The sequence below is a fragment of the Hydra viridissima genome, unplaced genomic scaffold (genome assembly GCF_058129835.1).
Source record: "Hydra viridissima isolate aposymbiotic clone 2 unplaced genomic scaffold, HvirCarnegie_v1 scaffold_1, whole genome shotgun sequence".
Classification (NCBI taxonomy): Eukaryota; Metazoa; Cnidaria; class Hydrozoa; order Anthoathecata; family Hydridae; genus Hydra; species Hydra viridissima.
In genome coordinates this window covers 37,535,200-37,556,388 of record NW_028324300.1, presented here as the reverse complement: position 1 = coordinate 37,556,388, position 21,189 = coordinate 37,535,200, and the positions used below count along the sequence as shown (strand labels likewise).

Genomic DNA, 21,189 nt, shown 5'->3' with positions numbered 1-21,189 from the left:
TAAATGATTAATATGCATTATTGTTATTATTTTTTTGCATAATAAGAAACCAGTAAGACTATTGACACTTAAAAACCTTTTAGTTTAATAATTTCTTAAAATATGATGTCATTATAACTTTACAAGCAATATACATATTATAAATAGAACAAGGTCTTCATCCAATGGATAAACTTTGTTTCTTGAGTTTTGTGTGAAATATCTTTTAAAATCTGCTGATCAATCGCATTTTGCTGATAAGTGCAATGGATGCAAAAGGATTTTAAGGAGCTATTGATTGATGCTGCTTTCATTAACAGCAGCATTGTAGCAGCAGGAACATAATCGCTTCCAATTAACTGTTACTTTAGGATTTAATGTAAAAAAAAAAAATTCCTTTCCAAAGAAGCTATTTTTTAAGAAATTGGCTGAAATGGTTGATTCGCTCTCATGCAACGTGTGAAAATTTTTTTTTTTCTTTTTCCATTTTTCTTCTTTTTCTGATTGTTTTATTCGTTAGGTAAAAGTAAAAACATTAATTGGGTTTTAAAGTATAAAAAAAAAGTTTTTTTTTTTTTTGAACTTCAAGTCCCTTTGATCTTTGTAGCCTCAATGAGCGTCTTCATAAACTCCTTTGACCATCTTCTTCTTCTTTACCGTGGAATTTGTTGTTGCATTACTTCGTCGTGTAAAAGTATTTACACTCAGTTTCTTTTTTAAAAGCATGAAATGAAAGGTTTGAACCGAAAAAGTTTTTTCCTCTTTTTTTTTTTTCTTTTACTGAGTGAAAAACAAAGAAAAAATGGCTGCAATTGATCAGCATAAAAGTCCTTATGCTGATCAAGGATTATGACACCCTACAAATATACAAAAATATTAAGTAGAAGTATTGAGCGTATGCGTATCGTTTCATTTCCATATCGCTATCATTCCGATATGATTTTGGCAAAAAAGTGTCATCGGAATGACTAGAGTTCCGGTATATACTGAGATTTAAACTAACTTCAGCACCGGTTAAAATTTTTTACCCGATATTTTATCGTAATCATTCCGGTGACACTTTTTCTTTCCAATATCATATCGGAATGATAGTGATACGGAAATGAAACGATACGCAAACGCTTCAGAACTGTCACATATGAAAACATGGGTTTCGATAAGTGCTTACACAGGCGAAAATATTCGAAGGTTCGACAAACTTGAGGAAGCCCCGTTGAATCAACGTAATCCAATCAAAGTCATTGGAACCGAGAAGTCATCGTTATTGTTGTCTTAGTTAAGAATCTTTTAATTCTTTTTAAAAAACAATAATCAATATTGCTAAATCATATAATTACTGTTAACAAAAAAATATTCTTCTTTTAAAAAAGAAAATTTTTAAAGATTAATATGTTTTTTTTTAATACTTTTTTTAACTTTTTTTTTAAATATTTTTCAACTGTTGTGTTAAATCAATTAAAATTCAGATAAACCTTTTTTTTTTATATATGTCGTCTTGCTGAAATGTTGTAGCTAATTGTTTTAAAAACGTTTTAATAAACTTTCTGGGAAAAGGAAAGTTTTTGGATTCTCTTTAAAGTACATAGACTTGCATAATTACGCTCTGGAAAAGATTTTTTTTTTTTTTTTTTTTGAGGAAATATAAGAAAATTTTAATTAAACAACATTTTGAAGGATGGCAAGACTAAGAATTGAAATTCGGAATCACTTTGAGGAAGAAGTCAGTACTATAACTGATGGTGAGTGAATTTTTATGGCAAAATGTAAGTATTGTTCTGCAATTTGCAAGTTGGCAGACAGAAACACATTTGACCAGGAAGCATCCTATTCAGTTAGCAGCTCTGGAGAAAGAGGGTCATGAAAGAAGAAGATAAGCTAAAGATGATTTTGATGAGTTAGAACAGGTATAATAAAGTTTTGAAACGATTTTACTTTTTTAATTTTAACTATTAACTATTATTCGAGTGTTAGTTATTATTACTATTACAGACTTAAAACAAAAACCAGATATATTGACAAATATAGATAGCGTTTGATAAATATCGAAAATACTGGTGAATGCTTCATTATTAAGTCTTTTAATGGCTTTCACATCAATTTTTTAGACCTAAAAAGAAGGCGAGACATATGTGCAGGTTAGAGGTGACGAGACTCCGTTAGAGTTGGGCAGTAGAGTTAAACAAAGATGAATTTTCGAACCACTATCATCAGCGGAAATTTTCAATTAGTTTAGTTAAGCATAAGTCTTTTAAGAATTTGTTCGCTACTGGAACAAAAGAGGATAGTGAAGTAAGCATTCATCTCACACATTTACAAACTGAAGCATAAATCCTTGGATTTTATCAAGGCTGATGAGGCATTACCAACAGCAGAAATGTTTCACCGAATATTGGTGAAAAACTATGATGTTTGTTTTCCAGACACTGGTTGTCAAAATCTTTTCTAATCTCCTGTCAACTTGCTTAACCCCTTGTACAAAGGAAGTGCTCTGGAAAAGCTGGGTGGACTTGATGAAGTTTTTGAGGCTCTGATTACTGAATCCAACGAGGTTCTAATTACTCAACCCTCTGATTACTCAATTCTTTGAGGCTCTAATTACTCAATCTGTCACTTTTTAGGAATGAACTGCTGCAACAAGACTGTTTAATGAACTTCCACATTCTGAAATCCAAGATCAAATTCTAGAAAATGAACTTTTCTGTAATGTTGGATGGAATGAAGCTCCTGCACCTAACTGCCTATTCTGGTCTAACTCCAAGTCTAAAATCAAACATTACCATTGCATGGGATTTCTTTCGAAAAAATCCTAGGCTTTGTTGGTAAAGAGGTGCTGAAATTTTACTGAGCAAATAAATGAAGGTTTCCTCTCCTTACTTAGGCTGCTAAAAATAGATATGTGTGCCTGCTTCCTTAGCATCTTCAGAAAGAGCCTTTAATGCCAATCATGTAATTGTCTCTTATAATGAAACAAAGTTGCAGCTTCAGCAAGTTAGAAAACTTTTTTACATTCAGCACAATTACCCTAGGGTCTGGATCAATATCGTATCGTATTTATATTTACATTAATGTTTCGATACTTAATGATTAATTTATACGCTCATTTCAGTGTCTGTAAAAAAATCTAAAGTTTCTTTTTTTGTTGAATTTATATGGATATGGAGAGAATCTTATTGATTTTTTTACAATATAAGAATCGAGTTTTACTTATGGGAAGTTCTCGTCATTGTATGCTTCCTCCTAACTGTCAATAAGGTTTTTTCCACCTTTACCAAAATAAATTTGAATTATATTATTTGGTTGCTATGTTCATTCAAATTAAAAAAATAGATTTCGGTTGTCCACATTCAGATGCTGATGTTATTTGTCCTGGAGTTCAGATCACGTCGATTTTTCTCTACTTTCTTGCAAAACAAATGCACCATTCAACTATATTTCATATTTTGACAAGAATTTAGTCATCATACTAATATGCTTCTTCCAATGTCATAAGTAAAATGCATAAATACTTTTTATGCTTTCACATGTTTACTGTTTTCTAGTTAAGATACATGCAAATATCATAACTAGATAAGTTAATATTCAAAGAAATAAAAAATGACACGAAAAGTTTGTAAAATCCCTAAAATGGCTTCCGTTTTTCCAGCTATCCCAGGAAAGTATAATGTCCGGGATCCCCAACCGCCTATGTGGGATTAAATCTGCTTTTGAGCCCTAGTTTGGTTGAGCAGGCTTAAACCAACTTAAACGTAAGTGGATGGACAATAAACAGTTGAGTAGTTTAATATATATATATAAAAAAAAAAAGAGATAACAAAACGTTTTAATTATCGGTGCAATGAGAAATCTTTTGTTAATTTGATCCATTTTAAAAATGTCAAATCGGGTATTGACTACCTAATGAAGTTTAAGGGCACCAACTCGTAAAACTGTTTTTATATATCACATAAACTGTAATTTTTCATGCTGAAATTCTGAAAACATTTTTGTTTTTTTTATGAGTAAAATATTTATTTCTTCATAACTCTATTAAACAAATATCTAAATACTTTTTAACAATAAATACTCAGTTTAACAAAAAAATAAATGTCATAAATACTCAAACTGTCGTCATAGTAACTTAAACTGCTGCTTCATAGGCTACGGTTATCGTTTTTCTTTTTATCACATACATCCTCACGTGCAAGTGCTCGTGACAGTCGTTTTCTAGCCGTAAATAATAGATTTGTTTTTTTACCTTGCGACAACCGTACTTTTCTTTGTCTTTGGCGTTTACCAACGTCACCTCGTATATTCTTTGGGGAATTCTAGTGGGATCGTCACTATAAGTTGCAACTGTTGCGCAAGCTCTCTTTTTGCCGCCATCTACCTTTCCCTCGAGTCTGATGGTGGAATCTTTTGTTTCAACTGGTATCTCGTCAGCAGCTGATGGTTCGAATGGCTTTACGATGTAATAGTTGTCTCTAAGAATCTTAAGCAACCTTGCTGGGTCTTCCAAAGTGCTTAGTTGGTTGCAAGCTTCGTAAACAGGAAGGGCGTTGTTGAATGCGTTTATCTTAAGAGTGTAGTTTAAATCAGTTAACTAGTTTTACTGTTGGATTCAAAACAAAATAGAAAAATCGAAGAAAATAGAATAGAGAATTAGAAATTTGGTTCTTAGAAAGCTGGCAAAGAGAAACATACCGTGATCATTAAAGAAATGATGAAGCTTTTCAAATCCATTTTGTATTTGTCTGTAATTTGCGCTTAGGCTAAGTGTCGTGTTTTCTTTGTGTTCAGTAAATGTTGTTCGTGATGCTTTTAAAGGCAACGAGAGCCAACTCGGACAGAGGTTTCTGGTTTCCGTTTTTAATTATCAAAATTACCTCACAAAAAATCTTTCGAGGATTTTTTGTGAGGTAGTTTTGATAAATTAAACCAAAATATAAAAGTGATTAAAATTATAAAATTTGATGACGATAGAGTTTTTCTCAAAAGTTAGCGAAAATAAAATATCAAAAGCTCGGAAAACGAAAGAGAATTTTGTTATATAAAACAACTGTGGAAACTTAAATCGATGCATTAAAGATTATATAAGTATAAAAACGCTTGTTAACGATTGCAATTTTTTTTGAGTTTCGCTTCCTAACGTACCGAGGACTAAATGAGCACTAATTTTGCATTGAGCTCTGAAAGCATTATACTTTGAACGATTTTGTTTCGTAGTTTGCATCAAATGCTTTAACTTTGGAGTTTGTACCAAAATTTGCTTCATAGCAACTAGGTTTTGGAAGGTTTTGAGTTCAAAAGACGAGGTGAGAAAAGAAGTTCGAGATTGTAATAAAAAACTTCTAAAATGTCAACGCAGTCTAAAAAAGTTTATTTAACATTTAATAAAGATTTTTTTTTGATAATTGGGAAGTGCAATCAACTTTTAATAGGCCAGAGTTTCCCAATGCACTTTTTTATGATTGCACTTACAAAGTTCGTTTGTTTTTTTTTTTCATGTCTTTTTCTCCAAGTTTCTGTGTCGTCAAGAAGTATTTTGAGTTCTCTAAAGCAAAATTCATTGCATTTTTTGCTTTAACTTGATACAAATGCAGCTTTTGCAGCTATTAATCTGTGTAAAGCAATATCGTTTTCAGATTAAATGCAATAACCTTTATATAATTTATAGAAATAACAGGTATTTCATTGTTAATGGTAATAATGTGATTTAGCAATATTGATTATTGTTTTTTAAAAAGGATAATAAGATTCTTATCAAAGACAACAATAGTGATATGATTTTTCGTTTCCAAATGGTTTTGACAGGATTACGTTGATTTAACGGGGCTTCCTCAAGTTTATCGAACCTTCGATTTTGCCTATATAAAGCGCAAATCTAAACGCGTGTTTTCAACTGTGACAGTTCAACATAATATTTTTGCATATTTATGAGGTGTCATAACCTTTAATCAACATGATGAACTTTTTGCCGATCGATTAGAGCGTCTGTTTCTTTGTCTCTCACTCAATCACTCAGTAAAAAAAAAAAAAAAAAAGTAAACAACTTTTTTGGTTCAAATTTTGATTTCAAGAAGATATTGAGTCTTTTTAATCGACGAATTAGTGCAGCAGTAATTAGCGTATATGAATTGGATATATAAAAAAAAGTTAAAGCTGGAAATTAATCGATATTAAAAAAAAAGTTCTAAAAAATACTTAAGAATCCAAATCAATTTTTCTACTTCAACAAACGAATACAACGATAAGAAAAAAGCAACGTCTTCACATGTGGTTTTTTTTACGTGGTATGTGAGGCACTTAACAAAACTCCTCCCTGAACTTACTGTCGATTTCGTCAGAGACAGTTTCGTTTGAAGGGGATTTTTTTCAAGATTGAATGATATAGTAACAGATAATTGGGGGCGATTATGCTCCAGCTGCAATAATCCCCCTTATAAGCTTCTAATAACGTTTTGCATCTCACCAGTACGTTTTGCATCATTGCACTTATCAGCAAGATTCTTTTGATAAGCAGATTTCAAAATATATTTCAAACGAAAGTCAAGAAACAAATTTAATCAATTGGATAAAGACCTTCTTCCATTTAAAGTAGGCATATTGCTTGTAAAATAATGATAATCTTTTGTATAATTATCATTATTATCATAATTTATAAATCTATTAAACTTATAACCTTTCAAGCGTCGTCAGTTTTACAGGCTTCCTGTCATACCAAAAAAAAAATGCATTAATCTATACATCATTTAGAATTAATTTATTACGATGATATGAAAAGCTTTTTAAAGTTCTTTGCACATTTTCTAACCAATACGACTGCTGAATTTATTTCGATAATAAGGGTGTGTTTTATATTTATAGTGTACATTTTATGAGGGAGAGTATGAAATGAAAAACACTTGAATTAAAGCCCTATTTGCATGAATTCAAAAAGATGTCAAACTATTTTTAAGATTCAATTAGTTCTTAACTTTCTGTAACTTTAACATGTCTCACTAAGCACGAAGATGTTTATGACACGTTTTGTGACATTAAAAAACTTTTTTTTTAAAAGCTTTTACTATTGGAAGGGATAAACTGTTCGAAATTCGTTTCCATTTGGAAGGGAAAAACTCGAGAAACTTTATTCCATTTTGAAGGGAAAAACATTTAGATACCCTTCAGAAGGGAAAAACTTTTAGAAACTCAACTCTCATTGGATAGGATAAACTCTGAGAAACTCTAATCATATTCGATAGGATAAAATCTTAGAAACTCTACTCTTACTGGATGGGAAAAACTTTTAGAAACTCTACTCTCATTACAAGGGAAAAACTCTTAGAAACTCAACTCTGGTTGGATAAACTCTGGGAAAAATTTTTCCATTTGGAAGGGAAAGACTAGGAAAATGTTTTGCATTTTATAGGGAAAAACTCTTAGAAGCTCCACTCTGATTGAAAGGGATAAACTCTTTGAAATTCGTTACCATTTCTAAGGGAAAAACTCAGAAACTTTTTCTCAGTTTGAAGCGAAAAGTTCTTAGAAACAATTTCTTTTCGAAAGGAAAAAGTCTTGGAAACACTATTCCCTATGGAAAGTAAAAACTCAGGGAAAATATAATTACCTTTGGAAGGAAAAAACTAGTCATAAAATTCTATTAATGCTACTATTACTTCTACTCCTAAAACCTGAAGCCATGACAACATAACAATGATTTTTAAGGTATTTAAATTTATTAACTTAAAAAGAACCAATAAAAAATCAATTAACTTTCTTCACTTGCATCTTTGAGACACTTTCCAACTACCCATGGAGTTCTCTTTATTTGGCATTCAATTTTTTTGTCTATTAGTTCGTTCTAGATGATTCCGACAATTGAGTAACTATAAAAGAAAAAAACTTGAAATAAAATATATTAACATTTCTGATGGTTACATTCAGGGACCTGAATGAAAACTGTAGAAATGCTTATATATTTTATTTCAAGGGAAGAGTTGCTATAAATGCTTTTACTGTGAAATACCCATGGAGCTTTTCTCAATTGGAGAGCTCCATGGGTAAATCACAGTAATAGCATTTATAGCTACTTTTACCATTATACTGCACACGAATAGTGATGTTGTCTTTTTTAAATGGGATGGCTTCTCCCGTTTTAGATGGCATGACATTTCGCCTTTTTTTTAAATTCATCTTATATGAATTTGAATTTTTTTTTTTTTTTTTAATCCTGTCTTTCAATTTTTACAAGCCCAGCTCCTAATTATTTTACAAAAAGACATGATTGGGATTTTGATATCAATTTTCATTATTTATAAAACGTTTATTTAGAATTGAAACAGATTTTGATCAAATCTGGTTTCTTCAGATATTCTAAAACTAAAATTTCCATAGCTATTTTCTTGCCATCAAAAGTATATTTTGGAACCGAAATGGCTTACAAATTTTTTGACATCGTCTCATCCAGTTCCTCATTTTCAATAGATGGTGGCCTGTTTTCACCAACCTGCTTCATAGTATTTGACTAGATTAAAAAGCTGCATTAACTTCACAGTAGTCTCCAACCATCTATTTGAACCATAAATATTTTTCTAGATTTTCTAGATTTTTTAATGAAGTATTTAATTTTTCCTATAATATTAAGAAATGATTTAAAAGTTTTTTTGGTACCACTTATCACTGTGGGTTCGATAAAATCAGACAGATTAAAATGATCATTATCATTGGTTCATGAGTTTCACGAATTCGGATAATCCAGATATTAAATAACTTTTTAAATGCTTTAGTGAACGTCTTTTCTTCTCTTATATTTAATGAAACAAGGTACCAGTATTTAAAGAAAGTATCAATAACTACAAACAAGTATTTTATCCCTCTGTTGATTTTGGAGAATGTCTGCATTTATATAATCGAAAGTTGGTTATTTCTTGTTTATTTTTACTTTGTCAACAACTGAAAGTTTTGGTTTGTTTTCTTTTTTCTTGTAATGATGTGGCTGTTCTCCCTTCTCCTTCCTCTTTCTGTTTCTATTTTTCTTTATTCTATAAGCAACAGGTCTTATTTTTATTGAAAAGTATATATTACTGTATTGCTTAGTAGCTAATCCTAAACTTTAATGCAGACATGTGTTGATTTAGGTGAAAAATATTTTCTTATTTACTCTTTCATTAAACAATTTAATCTTTCTAATACACTTGGCTTTTCACATCTTTCTATTACACTTAACTCTGATATGTAACTTTTATCGAACCACATTTAAGTTTGATTTCGCTCACTGAATAACTTTTTAAATGGTTTAGCGAATATCTTTTCTGTTTTATGTTATAGCGAACCACATATATTTACAGAAAATATTAATTACTGCTAACAAGTCTTTTATTCCTCTGTAGAATGAGTTTATTCACTCAACTTAGATAAGCCTTTTACAAATGATCATTTATATTTTTAACTATAATGACTTACCATTATCACCAATAAGCCATTAGTTCCGTATAACTCCGTCTGAGATTAACATGCAGCATAGCATCATATATTTTGCTTATCCCAAGTAGTTATACATCTAATTCATAACAAAATTCAATGATTGTTTATTCCCAGCTGTCTATAGAACACTATCTGTTTGAATGTTAAATAAAAAAAAAAAAAAGCTTTACCTTTGTTATTCTATCACTAATTAAAAAATCATTCACTGTATCTCTTAAAACTTTGATAAACAATTCAGGAGCACTTATTTTATTCCTTATACGTTGAAAAATACCAGTATTATTAGGAACCGTAACATTTGCAAACTTTTTTCAAAGAAGACCTTTTCTTTTCTGATTGTAAACTTTCTTGAATGCTTCTTTTCTTCTTCTTTTATCTTTATGTATATTTCGTAATTTTTTTCTTCAGCAATTGTGTATTATTTTTAAGATCTTTTCTGTTTGTGCATTTTATTTCGTAATTAATAGCAATAAACCACTTATTCCAATAAACAGTCAGTTGTCTTTCTGTTTCAAGAATGAAGATGTTTATTTGATGCCTATCCATATCAAGTAAACTTGTAGCGTTTGTGTTTGATCCTTCTGATCTTATTGAATTTGATGCACCAGTTATGTCATATCATTTTTCAGTAGTTAATCAACTACTTTAATCAACTTTGTCTTAACTTAATTTAAAATAACGAGATAGATCAAACTCGTACCTCGCACTTCGTAATTCATTTGATGTTGTCATTTTTTATAGGTAAAGATTTCTTCTTTTTTTTTTTAATTAGTTTTTCTTAAATCGCTTTTTAAAATTTTCATTTCATCTAAATCAAATGAAATTTGAAACTAACTATTATTTGTAAAATTTTAAGTTGTTGTTTTTTTTCTTAAATTTTTTTTTTTCTAGATGTAAAATGCATTTTTATTAACTCACACACGACCATCCTAAAACGATATATTTTTATTTTCTTTATGTATAAATTGTACAAGCTAGAAAAAATAAATTCTTTCACAGTTTAAACAACTTATAAACAAACTTTTCAGGATTTTTTCAAGCTTCACTCGACCATGGATACGATTCGTTTAATTCCATGTTTCTTTTGCGTGTTTATTTTGGTTTTTCTTCTGGTAACAATGTGTTATCTTTAAGTAGATCTATCGTTTTTGTTTATTTCAATTTTACCAGCATTTGATTCCATCCTCTGTAATTATTTTTTTCAGCTCTTTTTACTTAACTATTTTTTAAACAAGAAAAAATATTTTTTGTTTCAGATTAACACACTAGTGCGATTTCTCACCATTCGACGGACAGTTCTCATGTCTATCACTAATAAGAACAGCACACGCTTGTTTTATAGCTGGCATATTTGATAAAAAGTAACGCTTTGTCTATATATATTATAAAAATAATGCTCTACTTGCATGTGTATATATATATATATATATATATATATATATATATATATATATATATATATATATATTATATCTATATCAGAATCAGATCTCTTTATTTTTCAATATTTAGTTACATCAATAAGAACAAAGTGTGGGGAAGATGTTTTAAAATCAGATTGTGATATTTGGATTCGATACAGTTTCTATTATTTTTTTGAATGATGCTAATTCACCATTGATGCGTCCCAATTTTTACTATGTGAAATTAAGATCACAATAAGCAGCAGGAGTTTCTTTGCACTGGGGAAAACTCCTTGACTGACAATTCCTGTCGGGCTAATTCCTGCTCCTTCAGGCCTTGCCTGAAAGACTTTCAACCCTAATTCTTTTTAAAATAGTGTTTGGATTTCAAGCTTTCTCTTTATGTTGGAGTACTTTTGATTTTTATCGGACTTTCTAGACCTTTAGTTTAAGCCGATTTTACGTGGAGCAGGCACTTGAAGAGCCTAATCCATGCATGAAGAGGAGAGATCCCATATCTCAATGCGTTCGGCTATGCTTTTAATCTTTTATTGAATTTGTGTTTGTTTTTTATTAACTTTGGAGCAGCTTTACAAATTGGAAAAGTTCGCATTGATTTTGTCTTGTAATGAATACAAGTATTTCCCGATATGCTATTTAATTCACAAAGGCAAAATTAATGATTACATATTTGTAATTTTAAAAGATCAACCTTGATTGGTTCGAAATCTTCCGTCTTTCTTTTTCTACTTTTGCTTTGGTATTTTAGAACCATATTTTTGCATACCTTGGCGAACACTTAGATTAGAGGGCAACAAAATTGCACGCTCGGGTTCGTTAAAATTGATCAAGGAAAAATGCTAATTCTTTTAAAAATGCTGAGTCATTTGCTCTGCAATTAGAAAATTGCAAACGGTATTGGGAGTGTTCCGAAGAATCATCAAGCTCTCAACAGCTCAAAAGTGTAAGCTTTTCATATGGTTTGTTTTCGGTTTTTAAATGCTTAACAGTTTCTAGGTTGAAAAACTTCCACATTTCATTCCGTGGTAACTCTCATTAAACTTTGAGGTTTGGCTTTAATTCTTAATTCGCTTATTTGAATGTTTTCCTCCTTAGAAACATGACCTTTTTTAGCGTTTATATCAGTTTTGTAACAGGGAAATCATTTTCATTTTACCAAGCGTCTGCTTATCATTGTCATTTTACTAAGCGTCTGCTTATCGTTAAAGATAAAAAATCAATAAAATATCGTTTGGGTTTCGATTTTAGCCACACCATTGTTCAATAATTTCATTATTAACGATAATATCGATTCAATTAATGTTTAAAATGAATAACGTAATTTTTTTTTTCCGCTTAAAAATTTTAATTAAACAACATTTTGAAGGATGCCAAGGCTAAGAATTGAAATTCGGAATCACTTTGAGGAAGAAGTCAGTACTATAACTGATGGTGAGCGAGTTTTTATGGCAAAACGGAAAGTATTTTTCTGCAATTTGCAAGTTGGCAGACAGAAACACATTTCACCAGGAAGATTCCTGTTCAGTTAGCAGCTCTGGAGAAAGAGGGTCATGAAAGAAGAAGACAAGCTAAAGATGATTTTCATGAGTTAGAACAGGTACAATAAAGTTTTAATATGATTTGAGTTTTTTAATTTTAACTATTAACTATTATTTGCGTGATTGTTAGCTATTGTTACTATTACAGACTTTAAATAACAAGATTTTATAGGATTTAATGATAAATATAGATAGCGTTTGATAAATATCGAAAATGCTGGTCAATGCTTCAATATTGACTTTTTTAATGGGCTTCACATCAATTTTTTGACCTACAAAGAAAACCAGACTTATGAGCGGGTTAGAGGTGACAAGACTCCATTTGATTTTGGCAGTAGAGTTAAACAAAGAAGAATTTCCGACCCACTATCATCACCAGAAATTGTCATATTTTGACTCAATAAGTTTAGTTAAGCATGAAGCTATTGAGGATTTTGTTTACTACTGGATCAAAAGAAGATAAAGAAGTAAGCACTTATCTCTCACATTTACACAATGAAGCACAAATGCTTGGATTTCATCAAGGCTGGTGGGACATTACCGACAGCGGAAATATTTCACCGAAAAACATGGATGTTCGTTTTCCGGACACTGGTTGTCAAAATCTTTTCTAATCTCCTGTCAACTTGCTGAAACCCTTGTACAAGAAAAGTGTTCTAGAAAAGCTGGATGGAATTGATCAAGTCTTTGAGGCTCTGATTACTGAATCCAACGAGGCTCTAAATACTCAACCTCTGATTACTCAATTCTTTGAGGCTCTAATTACTCAATCCGTCGCTTTTTAGGAATGAACTGCTGCAACAAGATTGTTTAATGAACGGCCACATGCTGCAATCCTAGATCAAGTTCCAGAAAATCAACTTTTCTATAATGCTGGAATGAGTGAAGCTCCTGCACCTAACTGCCTTTACTGGTCTGGCTCCAACTCTAAAGTCGAACATTGCCACTGAATGGGAAATTTTTCAAAAAAAAATACTAGGCTTTGATGGTATAGACGTGCTGGAATTTTGCTGAGCAAATAAATAAAAGTTTCCTCTTCTTACTTAGGCTGCTAAAAATGGTTACGTGTGCTTGCTTCCTCAGCATCTTCAGAAAGAGCCTTCAATGCCAATCATGTAATTGTTTCTTGTAATGGAACAAAGTTGCAGCTTGAACATTCGTACATTCAAAATTGTTTTGCTGAATGTACAAAATTTGTACATTCAGCAAAACTACCCTATGGTCTAGATCAAAAGATGTCTTCTATCAAGTCAGGATGAAAAAGAAAAATAAGAAGGTTTATTATTGAGATATATATTTTATCTTTACATATCGAAACAAACGATGGGCATTACCAAATATCGTATCGTATTTATATAAACATTAATGTTTCGATTCGTGATGCTTAATTTATACGCTCATTTCAGTGCCTGTAAAAAAATCTTTCCTCTTGTGTTGAATTTATGAACGTATGGAGAGAATCTTATTGTTTTTTTACAATGTAAGAATTGAGTTTTACCAATGGGAAGTTCTCCTCATTGCATGCTTCCTTCTAGCTGCCATTGAGGCTTTGTCCACTGAACCCATATTTTTTTGAACCCATTTTTGAATTATATTCATTGATTGCTATGTTCATTCAAATCAGCAAAATCATTTTCGGTTGTCCACGTTTAGATGCTGATGTTATTTGTCCAAGAATTCAGATCATGTAAATTTTTCTCTTCTTTATCAAAGTATTAATACACCATTCAACTACTTTTTATATTTTGATAAGAATTTAGTCATCATACTAAAACGCTTCTTTCAATATCGTAAGTAAAATTCATAAATACTTTTCATGCTTTTACATGTTTACTGTTTTGTAATTAAATACTTTTTATGCTTTTGCATGTTTACTGTTTTCTGATTAAATAATGATCATGCTTCTACATAATACAGTTTCCTGATTAAATACTTTTTATGCTTCTGCATGTTTACTGTTTCCTGATTAAAATCTTTTTATACTTTTACATGTTTACTATTTCCTGATTAAATACTTTTTATGCTTTTACATAATTATGTTTCCTGTTTAAATACTTTTTATGTTTTTACTATTTCCTGTTTATCGTGGACTGTTTCAGGTAATCGCAAAAAATTAGCTAGAAGGGCACTATCCCCAAAAATATCAACTGTGCTATTAAATAAATATTTAAATTCTTTTTAACAATAAATACTCAGTTTAACAAAAAAATAAATATCATAAGTACTCAAACTGTAATCGTAACAACTCAAACTGCTGCTTCATAGGCTACTGTTATCCTTTTTCTTTTTATCACATACATTCTCACGTGCAAGTGCTCGTGACAGTCGTTTTCTAGCCGTAAATAATAGATTTGTTTTTTGACCTTGCGACAACCGTACTTTTCTTTGTCTTCGGCGTTTACCAACGTCACCTCGTATATTCTTTGGGGAATTCTAGTGGGATCGTCACTATAAGTTGCAACTGTAGTGCAAGCTCTCTTTTTGCCGCCATCTACCTTTCCCTCGAGTCTAATGGTGGAATCTTTTGTTTCAACTGGTATCTCGTCAGCAGCTGATGTTTCGAATGGCTTTACGATGTAATAGTTGTCTCTAAGAATCTTAAGCAACCTTGCTGGGTCTTCTAAATTGCTTGATCGGTTACAAGCTTCGTAAACAGGAAGGGCGTTGTTGAATGTGTTTATCTTAAGAGTGTAGTTTAAATCAGTTAACTAGTTTAGCTGTTGGAATGAAAACAAAATATAAAAATTGAAGAAAATAAAATAGAGAATTAGAAATTTGGTTCTAAGAATGATGGATAAGAGAAACATACCGCGATCATTAAAGAAATGATGAAGCTTTTCAAATCCATTTAGTGTTTTTCGGTAATTTGTGCTTGGGCTAAGTGTCGTGTTTTCTTTGGTTAAGTAAATGGCGTTCATGTTGCTTTTAAAGGCAATGAGAGCCAACTCGGACACAGATCTCTGGTTTCCGTTCTTTTGTTTCAAGAAGATGCATTTAAATAAAAAAATCTTTTGAGGATTTTTTGTGAGGTAATTTTGATAAGTTAAACCATACAATAAAAATATAAATATAAAAATAAAATATATTCAAAACTTAATTTTCTGGTGTACACTATGCAAATTATTTTCCACATCAGTAAGTTCTACATTTAATTAATAGTGAAAAGTCATGTGAGATATTTAAATGAAATTCGTGGGTAAAAAAACTTTGTTATATGCATATTAGGAATCATGATTTAGCGCAATGAGGTGTGCTTTTTAATTGGAGGGGCTAAAATATAAAGCACAGCAAATAATCTTTTCTATTGATATTCATTAGTTTTATAATAAATACTAATAATAAGATACCATGGTTATTGGAGAGTGTGCTGAGAATGGCACTGAAGTTTTTTCATACACGTTCCAGACCTCTCAATAATAAACTTAGATTAAAGCATTGGAGAAACGTTTCCTAACGCCACGAGATTCTTTAAAATTTTGAGTTATTATGACGAAAGTTTCAGTTAATATGTCAACAATTTGAGTTATTTATAGATAGCGATATTTATAGATATTTTGAGTTATTTTGACAATTAAGTATTTATATATATTTTTTTTTTTTTAAACTGAACATTTATTGTTAAAAAGAAATTAAATATTATTTAATTTAGAGTTATGAAGAAATAAATATTTTACACATAAAAAAAAAGGAAAATGTTTTCAGAATTTCAGCATGAGCAGTTACAGTTTAAGTGATACATAAAAACAGTTTTATGAATTGCTGCCCTTAAACTTGAATAGGTAGTCAATACCCGATTTGACATTTTGAAAATGGATCAAGTTAACAAAAGATGTCTCATTGCACCGATAAACAAAATGTTTGGTTATCTCTTTTGTTGCTTTTTTATATTAAACTGAATTGGATTTGATTGGAAGTTTTTAAATGAAAATAAAGCAAAACTCACAAAAAGCCACTTCTTAATAATCAATAAACCCATGTGATTGGAGAACATTTTCTTTCATGCTATTGTGAGTTCATGCAAGAGTATAATTGAATAAAAAACCTTTTGGTACATTTAAACCTTTATATGATATTCAGTTTTAGTATTCAGGTGAATGTAAACCAAACGGTTATTACTTTGGCGTATAGACTTTAATTTTGATGTTGCTTCCAAAAATGTTTTTACAAATGGTTATTTATTGATTGATGCTGCAGCGGTATGCTCGAAATCACTATGATACTGATTGTTAAAATAATCTGTCTAGTGAAAGTTCTTGAAAGGCCTATTACCAAAACTACATTTAAAAGCTCCTTCTGGTCGGTAACCATAAGGTCACAACATATGCAAAACTACTCGACTGGTTTTCGACAATCCACTCATCTTAAGGTTGGTTTGAGCATGCCTAACCAAACTAGGACTCTATCGGACATTTATTCCAACTTAGGCGGTTGGAGATCCCGAACATTTTTTTTTCCCGGGGATTATAAAAACATTCCGTGCCGTTTTTTATTTCTTTGAATATTAGCTCATCTAGTTAAGGTATTTGCATGCATCTTAGCTGCAGTTTTGAATTTTCTTTTGTCAAATATAACAGCTTCTTAAGAAAACTATTGTTTCATAAATGACAGCGCACAGTGTGAAATCTGGTCGTCAAAAATAAAAAAATTAATTTGGCTAAAGGTTTTATTAAGAAGACATTGGATAAGGAAAATCCGAAAAATGAATGTTTTAGCTATTTCTTTTTAGAAAGATTTAGTGATTAAGTCAAAATATCGTACAACGCATCTTAAGCACTTGTTATTAAAAAAGTATTTGTATGGTAATGAATAAAACCTTCCTAACACTTCTATATATCGTTAGAACATCAGTTAAACGTAGTTTTTAATAATCACCATCAAAAAATACTTTCTTGTTGGCGCAATTTTCAAATTCCGTGGTCAAATCAAAAATTTTGGAAAAAGTTAAACTTTATCTTTGTTGGACATATAAAAATTTGCTTAAAATTTTTTTTTATTGATTTTTATTGGCTATTTATTTAATTTATTGATATACAAGATTATATACAAGACGCAAACAAAATCTTTGACATGTTCACTAACTCCTGCCAGAGTTTGATTTCTTATTTTTTCACGTTTTCGAGAGCAAAATTTTAAAGAATCTTATTGCATTAGAAAACGTTTCCCCAATGCATTAATCTACGTTTTTTATTGAGAGGTCTGGAACGTGTATAAGAAATTTCAGTCCCATTCTCAGCATACTCTCCAATAACCATGGTATCTTATTATTAGTATTTATTATAAAATTAATGAATATCAATAGAAAGGAGTATATGCTGTGCTTTATATTTTAGCTCCTCAAAATAAAAGCACACATAATTGCGCTAAATCACGTGTGCTGATTTACCCATAAGAAAGTTTATTAACCCTCCGATTTTATTTAAATATCTTGTATCACTTTTCACTATTACATAAATGTAAAACTTACTGACGTGGAAAATAACTTGCATAGTGTACACCAGAAAATTAAATTTTGAATATATTTTATTTTTATATTTATGTCTTTATTGTAAGGCTTAATTTATCAAAATTACCTCACAAAAATCCTCGAAAGATTTTTTCATTTAAATTCATTTTGTAACAAAAAAACGGAAAGCAGCGGTCTTTGGTTTCCGTTATTTTGTTACAAGAAGATGCATATTAATAAAAAACTTTGGAAGAATTTTTGTGAGGTAATTTTGATACATTAAACCAAAATTTGAAAGTGAATAAAAATATATAAAATTTGATGACGATAAAGTTTTTCTCAAAAGTTAGCGTAAACAAAATATCAAAAACAAAAGAGAGTTTTGTTACATAAAACAACTGTGGAAAATTTAATCGATGCATTCAAGATTATGTAAGTATAAAAACGCTTGCTAACGATTGCAATTTTTTTGAGTTTCGCTTCCTTACGGACCGAGGACTAAAAGAAGACTAATTTGGCATTGAGCTCTGAAAGCAACATTCTTTGAATGGTTTTGTTTCGCTGTTTGCACCGAATGGTTTAACTTTGGAGTTTGCACTAAAATTGGCTTCGTAGCCTGCAAGCAATTAAGTTTTGGAAAAAATTGAGCTTGTTCAAAAACCGAGATGAGAAATGAAGTTCAAGATTAGAATAAAAAACTTCCAAAACGTCAACGCAGTCTAAAAAAGGTTCATTTAACATTTGATAAAGATTTATTCTTGATTTTTGGGGAGTGCAATCAACTTTTAAAAATAAAAATTAAAAATCTTTAAAATCTTAAAAATTAAAGCTTAAAAATAAGCTTAAAAATCGTGCTAAAAGTTGGTGTCACACAAAAAAAACTTTTGATCTCACTTGAAATCAATGCGTGAACAAAACGACCGCAACTTTTACAGCTTTTCACCAGGAACATTTCTTATGAAGAAAGTAACACCCTTTTCTTCTAAGCCTGGCGGTAATTTTATACACTTTCTTTAAAGAAACACTTCTGTTGTCTGAAAATAGAAAATAGTCAGAGTATCCCTATGCACTTTTTTATAATTGCAGTTTCAGAATTCGCTTTTAATTTTTTTTTTTTTTTTTTTTGTCTTTTTCTCCAAGTTTCTTTGTCGTCAAGAAGTATTTTGAGTTCTCTAAAGCAAAACTTATTACATTCTTTGCTTTAACTTGATACAAATGCAGTTTTGGCAGCTATTAATCTGTGTAAAGCAATATCGTTTTTAGATTAAATGCAATAACCTTTATCTAATTTATAGAAATAACAAGTATTTTATTGTTAATCGTAATGATGTGATTTAGCAATATTGATTATTGTTTTTTTAAAAAGGATAATAACGTTCTAAACAAAGACAACAATAACGAAATGATATTTTGGTTCCAATAACTTTGACAGGATTACGTTGATTTAACGGGGCTTCCTCAACTTTGTTGAACCATCGATTATTTTCGCCTGTTTAAAGGACTAATCGAAATGCGTGTTTCCAACTGTGATAGTTCTACGTAATGTTCTTGAATATTTGTGAGGTGTCAAAACCATTGATCAGCATGAGGACTTTTTATGTCAATTTATTTGAGAAATGTTTTCTTTGTCTCTCACTCAGTCACTCAGTAAAAAAAAAAAAAAAAGAAAAACAACTTTTTTGGTTTAAACTTTGATTTCAAGGAGAAATTGAGTGTAAATCTTTTTATAATACGAATTAATGCAACTCTAATTACTGTACTTAAATTGAAAATTAAAAAAAAATTAAAGCTGGACATTAATTACAAATAAAAATAAAAATTCTAAAATATGCTGAAGAATAACAATCATTTTTTCTACTTTTACCAAACGAATACAACGATATGAATAAAACAACGTCTTTACACGTGGTTTTTTTCAATTGGTATGTGAGGCACTTAACAAAACTCCTCCCTGAAATATTGTCGCTTTCGTCAGAGACAGTTTCGTTTGATGGGGATTTTTTTCAAGATTGAGTGATATAATAACAGACAATTGGGAGCGATTATGCTCCAGCTGCAATAATCCCGCTGATAAGCTTCTAATAATGTTTCGCATCTCATCCGCACGTTTTGCATAATTGCACTTATCAGCAAGATTCTTTTGAGAAGTAGATTTAAAAATACATTTCAAACGAATGTCAAGAAACAATTTTAATCAATTGGATGAAGACATTCTTCCGTTTAAAGTACGTTTATTGCTTGTAAAATAATGATAGTCTTTTACATAATTATCATTATTATCATAATTTACAAATCTATTAAACTAACAAGTTTTCAAGTGTCGTCAGATTTACAGGTTTCTGCAATACCAAAAAAAAATGATATAATTAATCTATACATCATTTAAAATTAATTTATTACAATGATATGAAAAGTTTTTTAAAGTTCTTTGCTTATTTTCTAACCGCTACTACTGCTGAATTTATTTCGATAATAAGGGTGTATTTTGAATTTGTAGTAAACATTTTATAAGGGAGAGTATGAAAAGAAAAGCACCGAATTATAGCCCTATTTGCATGAATTCAAGAAGATGTTAAACTATTTTTCAGACTCAAATCTAAATTTTCTTTAATTTTATTAAACATGTCTCACTAAGCACGGAGATGTTTATGACACGTTTTGTGACATCATTAAAATGTTTTTTTTTTGAAATTTTACTAATGGAAGGGATAAACTGTTCGAAACTCTTTTCCATTTGGAAGGGAAAAACTGTAAGAAACTATATTCCATTTTGAAGGGAAAAACATAAAGATACACTATTTTCTTTTGAGGAGAGAAACACTGAGAAACTCAATTCTAACTGGATAGGATAAACTCTTAGAAACTCTCCTCTCATTACAAGAGAAAAACTCTTAGAAACTCAACTCTGGTTGGATCGGATAAACTCTTGGAAAATCTTTTCCATTTCACTAAGGTTTCTGAGACCCGATTTTTTGGCAGAAACCCATATTTTTTAAGTTCTAAAAAAGATTTTTTTTATGTTGTACCTTAAAGTAAACCCATCAAAGTGATAATAAACGTGGTTTGCTTTTAAATTAATTGCCTAGTTTGTTTTTAATATGCACTCAAGTTGAGAATATATTTAACCTCAGCTTAGTTTGCAGTGAGTTAGCGTAAAGTGAGCTGTGAATTTTGATTTGACTTTTAAAAAAATCTCCGTATTTCTCCAAAAATATTTTTACACGATTGAATTTTGGAAATGTTCAGAAATATATTCTAGTTTTCAAAACTTGCCCCTAGTTGCCCCAATTAAAAATATATCTGCTTTTTTGCAGGAATGTTCCATTTCAAATACGAGGACTTATTTAATGTATGGCTGGAAAAG

The 21,189-nt window shown here is 30.3% G+C and overlaps 1 protein-coding gene across 1 annotated transcript; it reads right to left on the bottom strand.

The window, feature by feature from the left end:
* Positions 1-3,950: 3,950 nt before the first annotated feature.
* Positions 3,951-4,780, bottom strand: LOC149894827 (uncharacterized). The gene is made up of 2 exons (XM_090072651.1): positions 4,660-4,780; positions 3,951-4,531 (listed from the first exon to the last, which is right to left on the bottom strand). The coding sequence occupies exons 1-2, from the start codon at positions 4,696-4,698 to the stop codon at positions 4,097-4,099; spliced, it is 474 nt and encodes a 157-aa protein (XP_089928777.1). The 5' UTR covers positions 4,699-4,780; the 3' UTR covers positions 3,951-4,096.
* Positions 4,781-21,189: the final 16,409 nt, after the last annotated feature.

What these genes read in the sequence shown, in the direction of transcription:
- LOC149894827 (XM_090072651.1), bottom strand. Translation starts at nt 4,698, where the DNA reads ATGGATTTGAAAAGCTTCATCATTTCTTTAATGATCACG. An exon ending in TCATTTCTTTAATGATCACG is followed by an intron (nt 4,532 to 4,659) that starts GTATGTTTCTCT and finishes TACACTCTTAAG; the next exon opens with ATAAACGCATTCAACAACGC.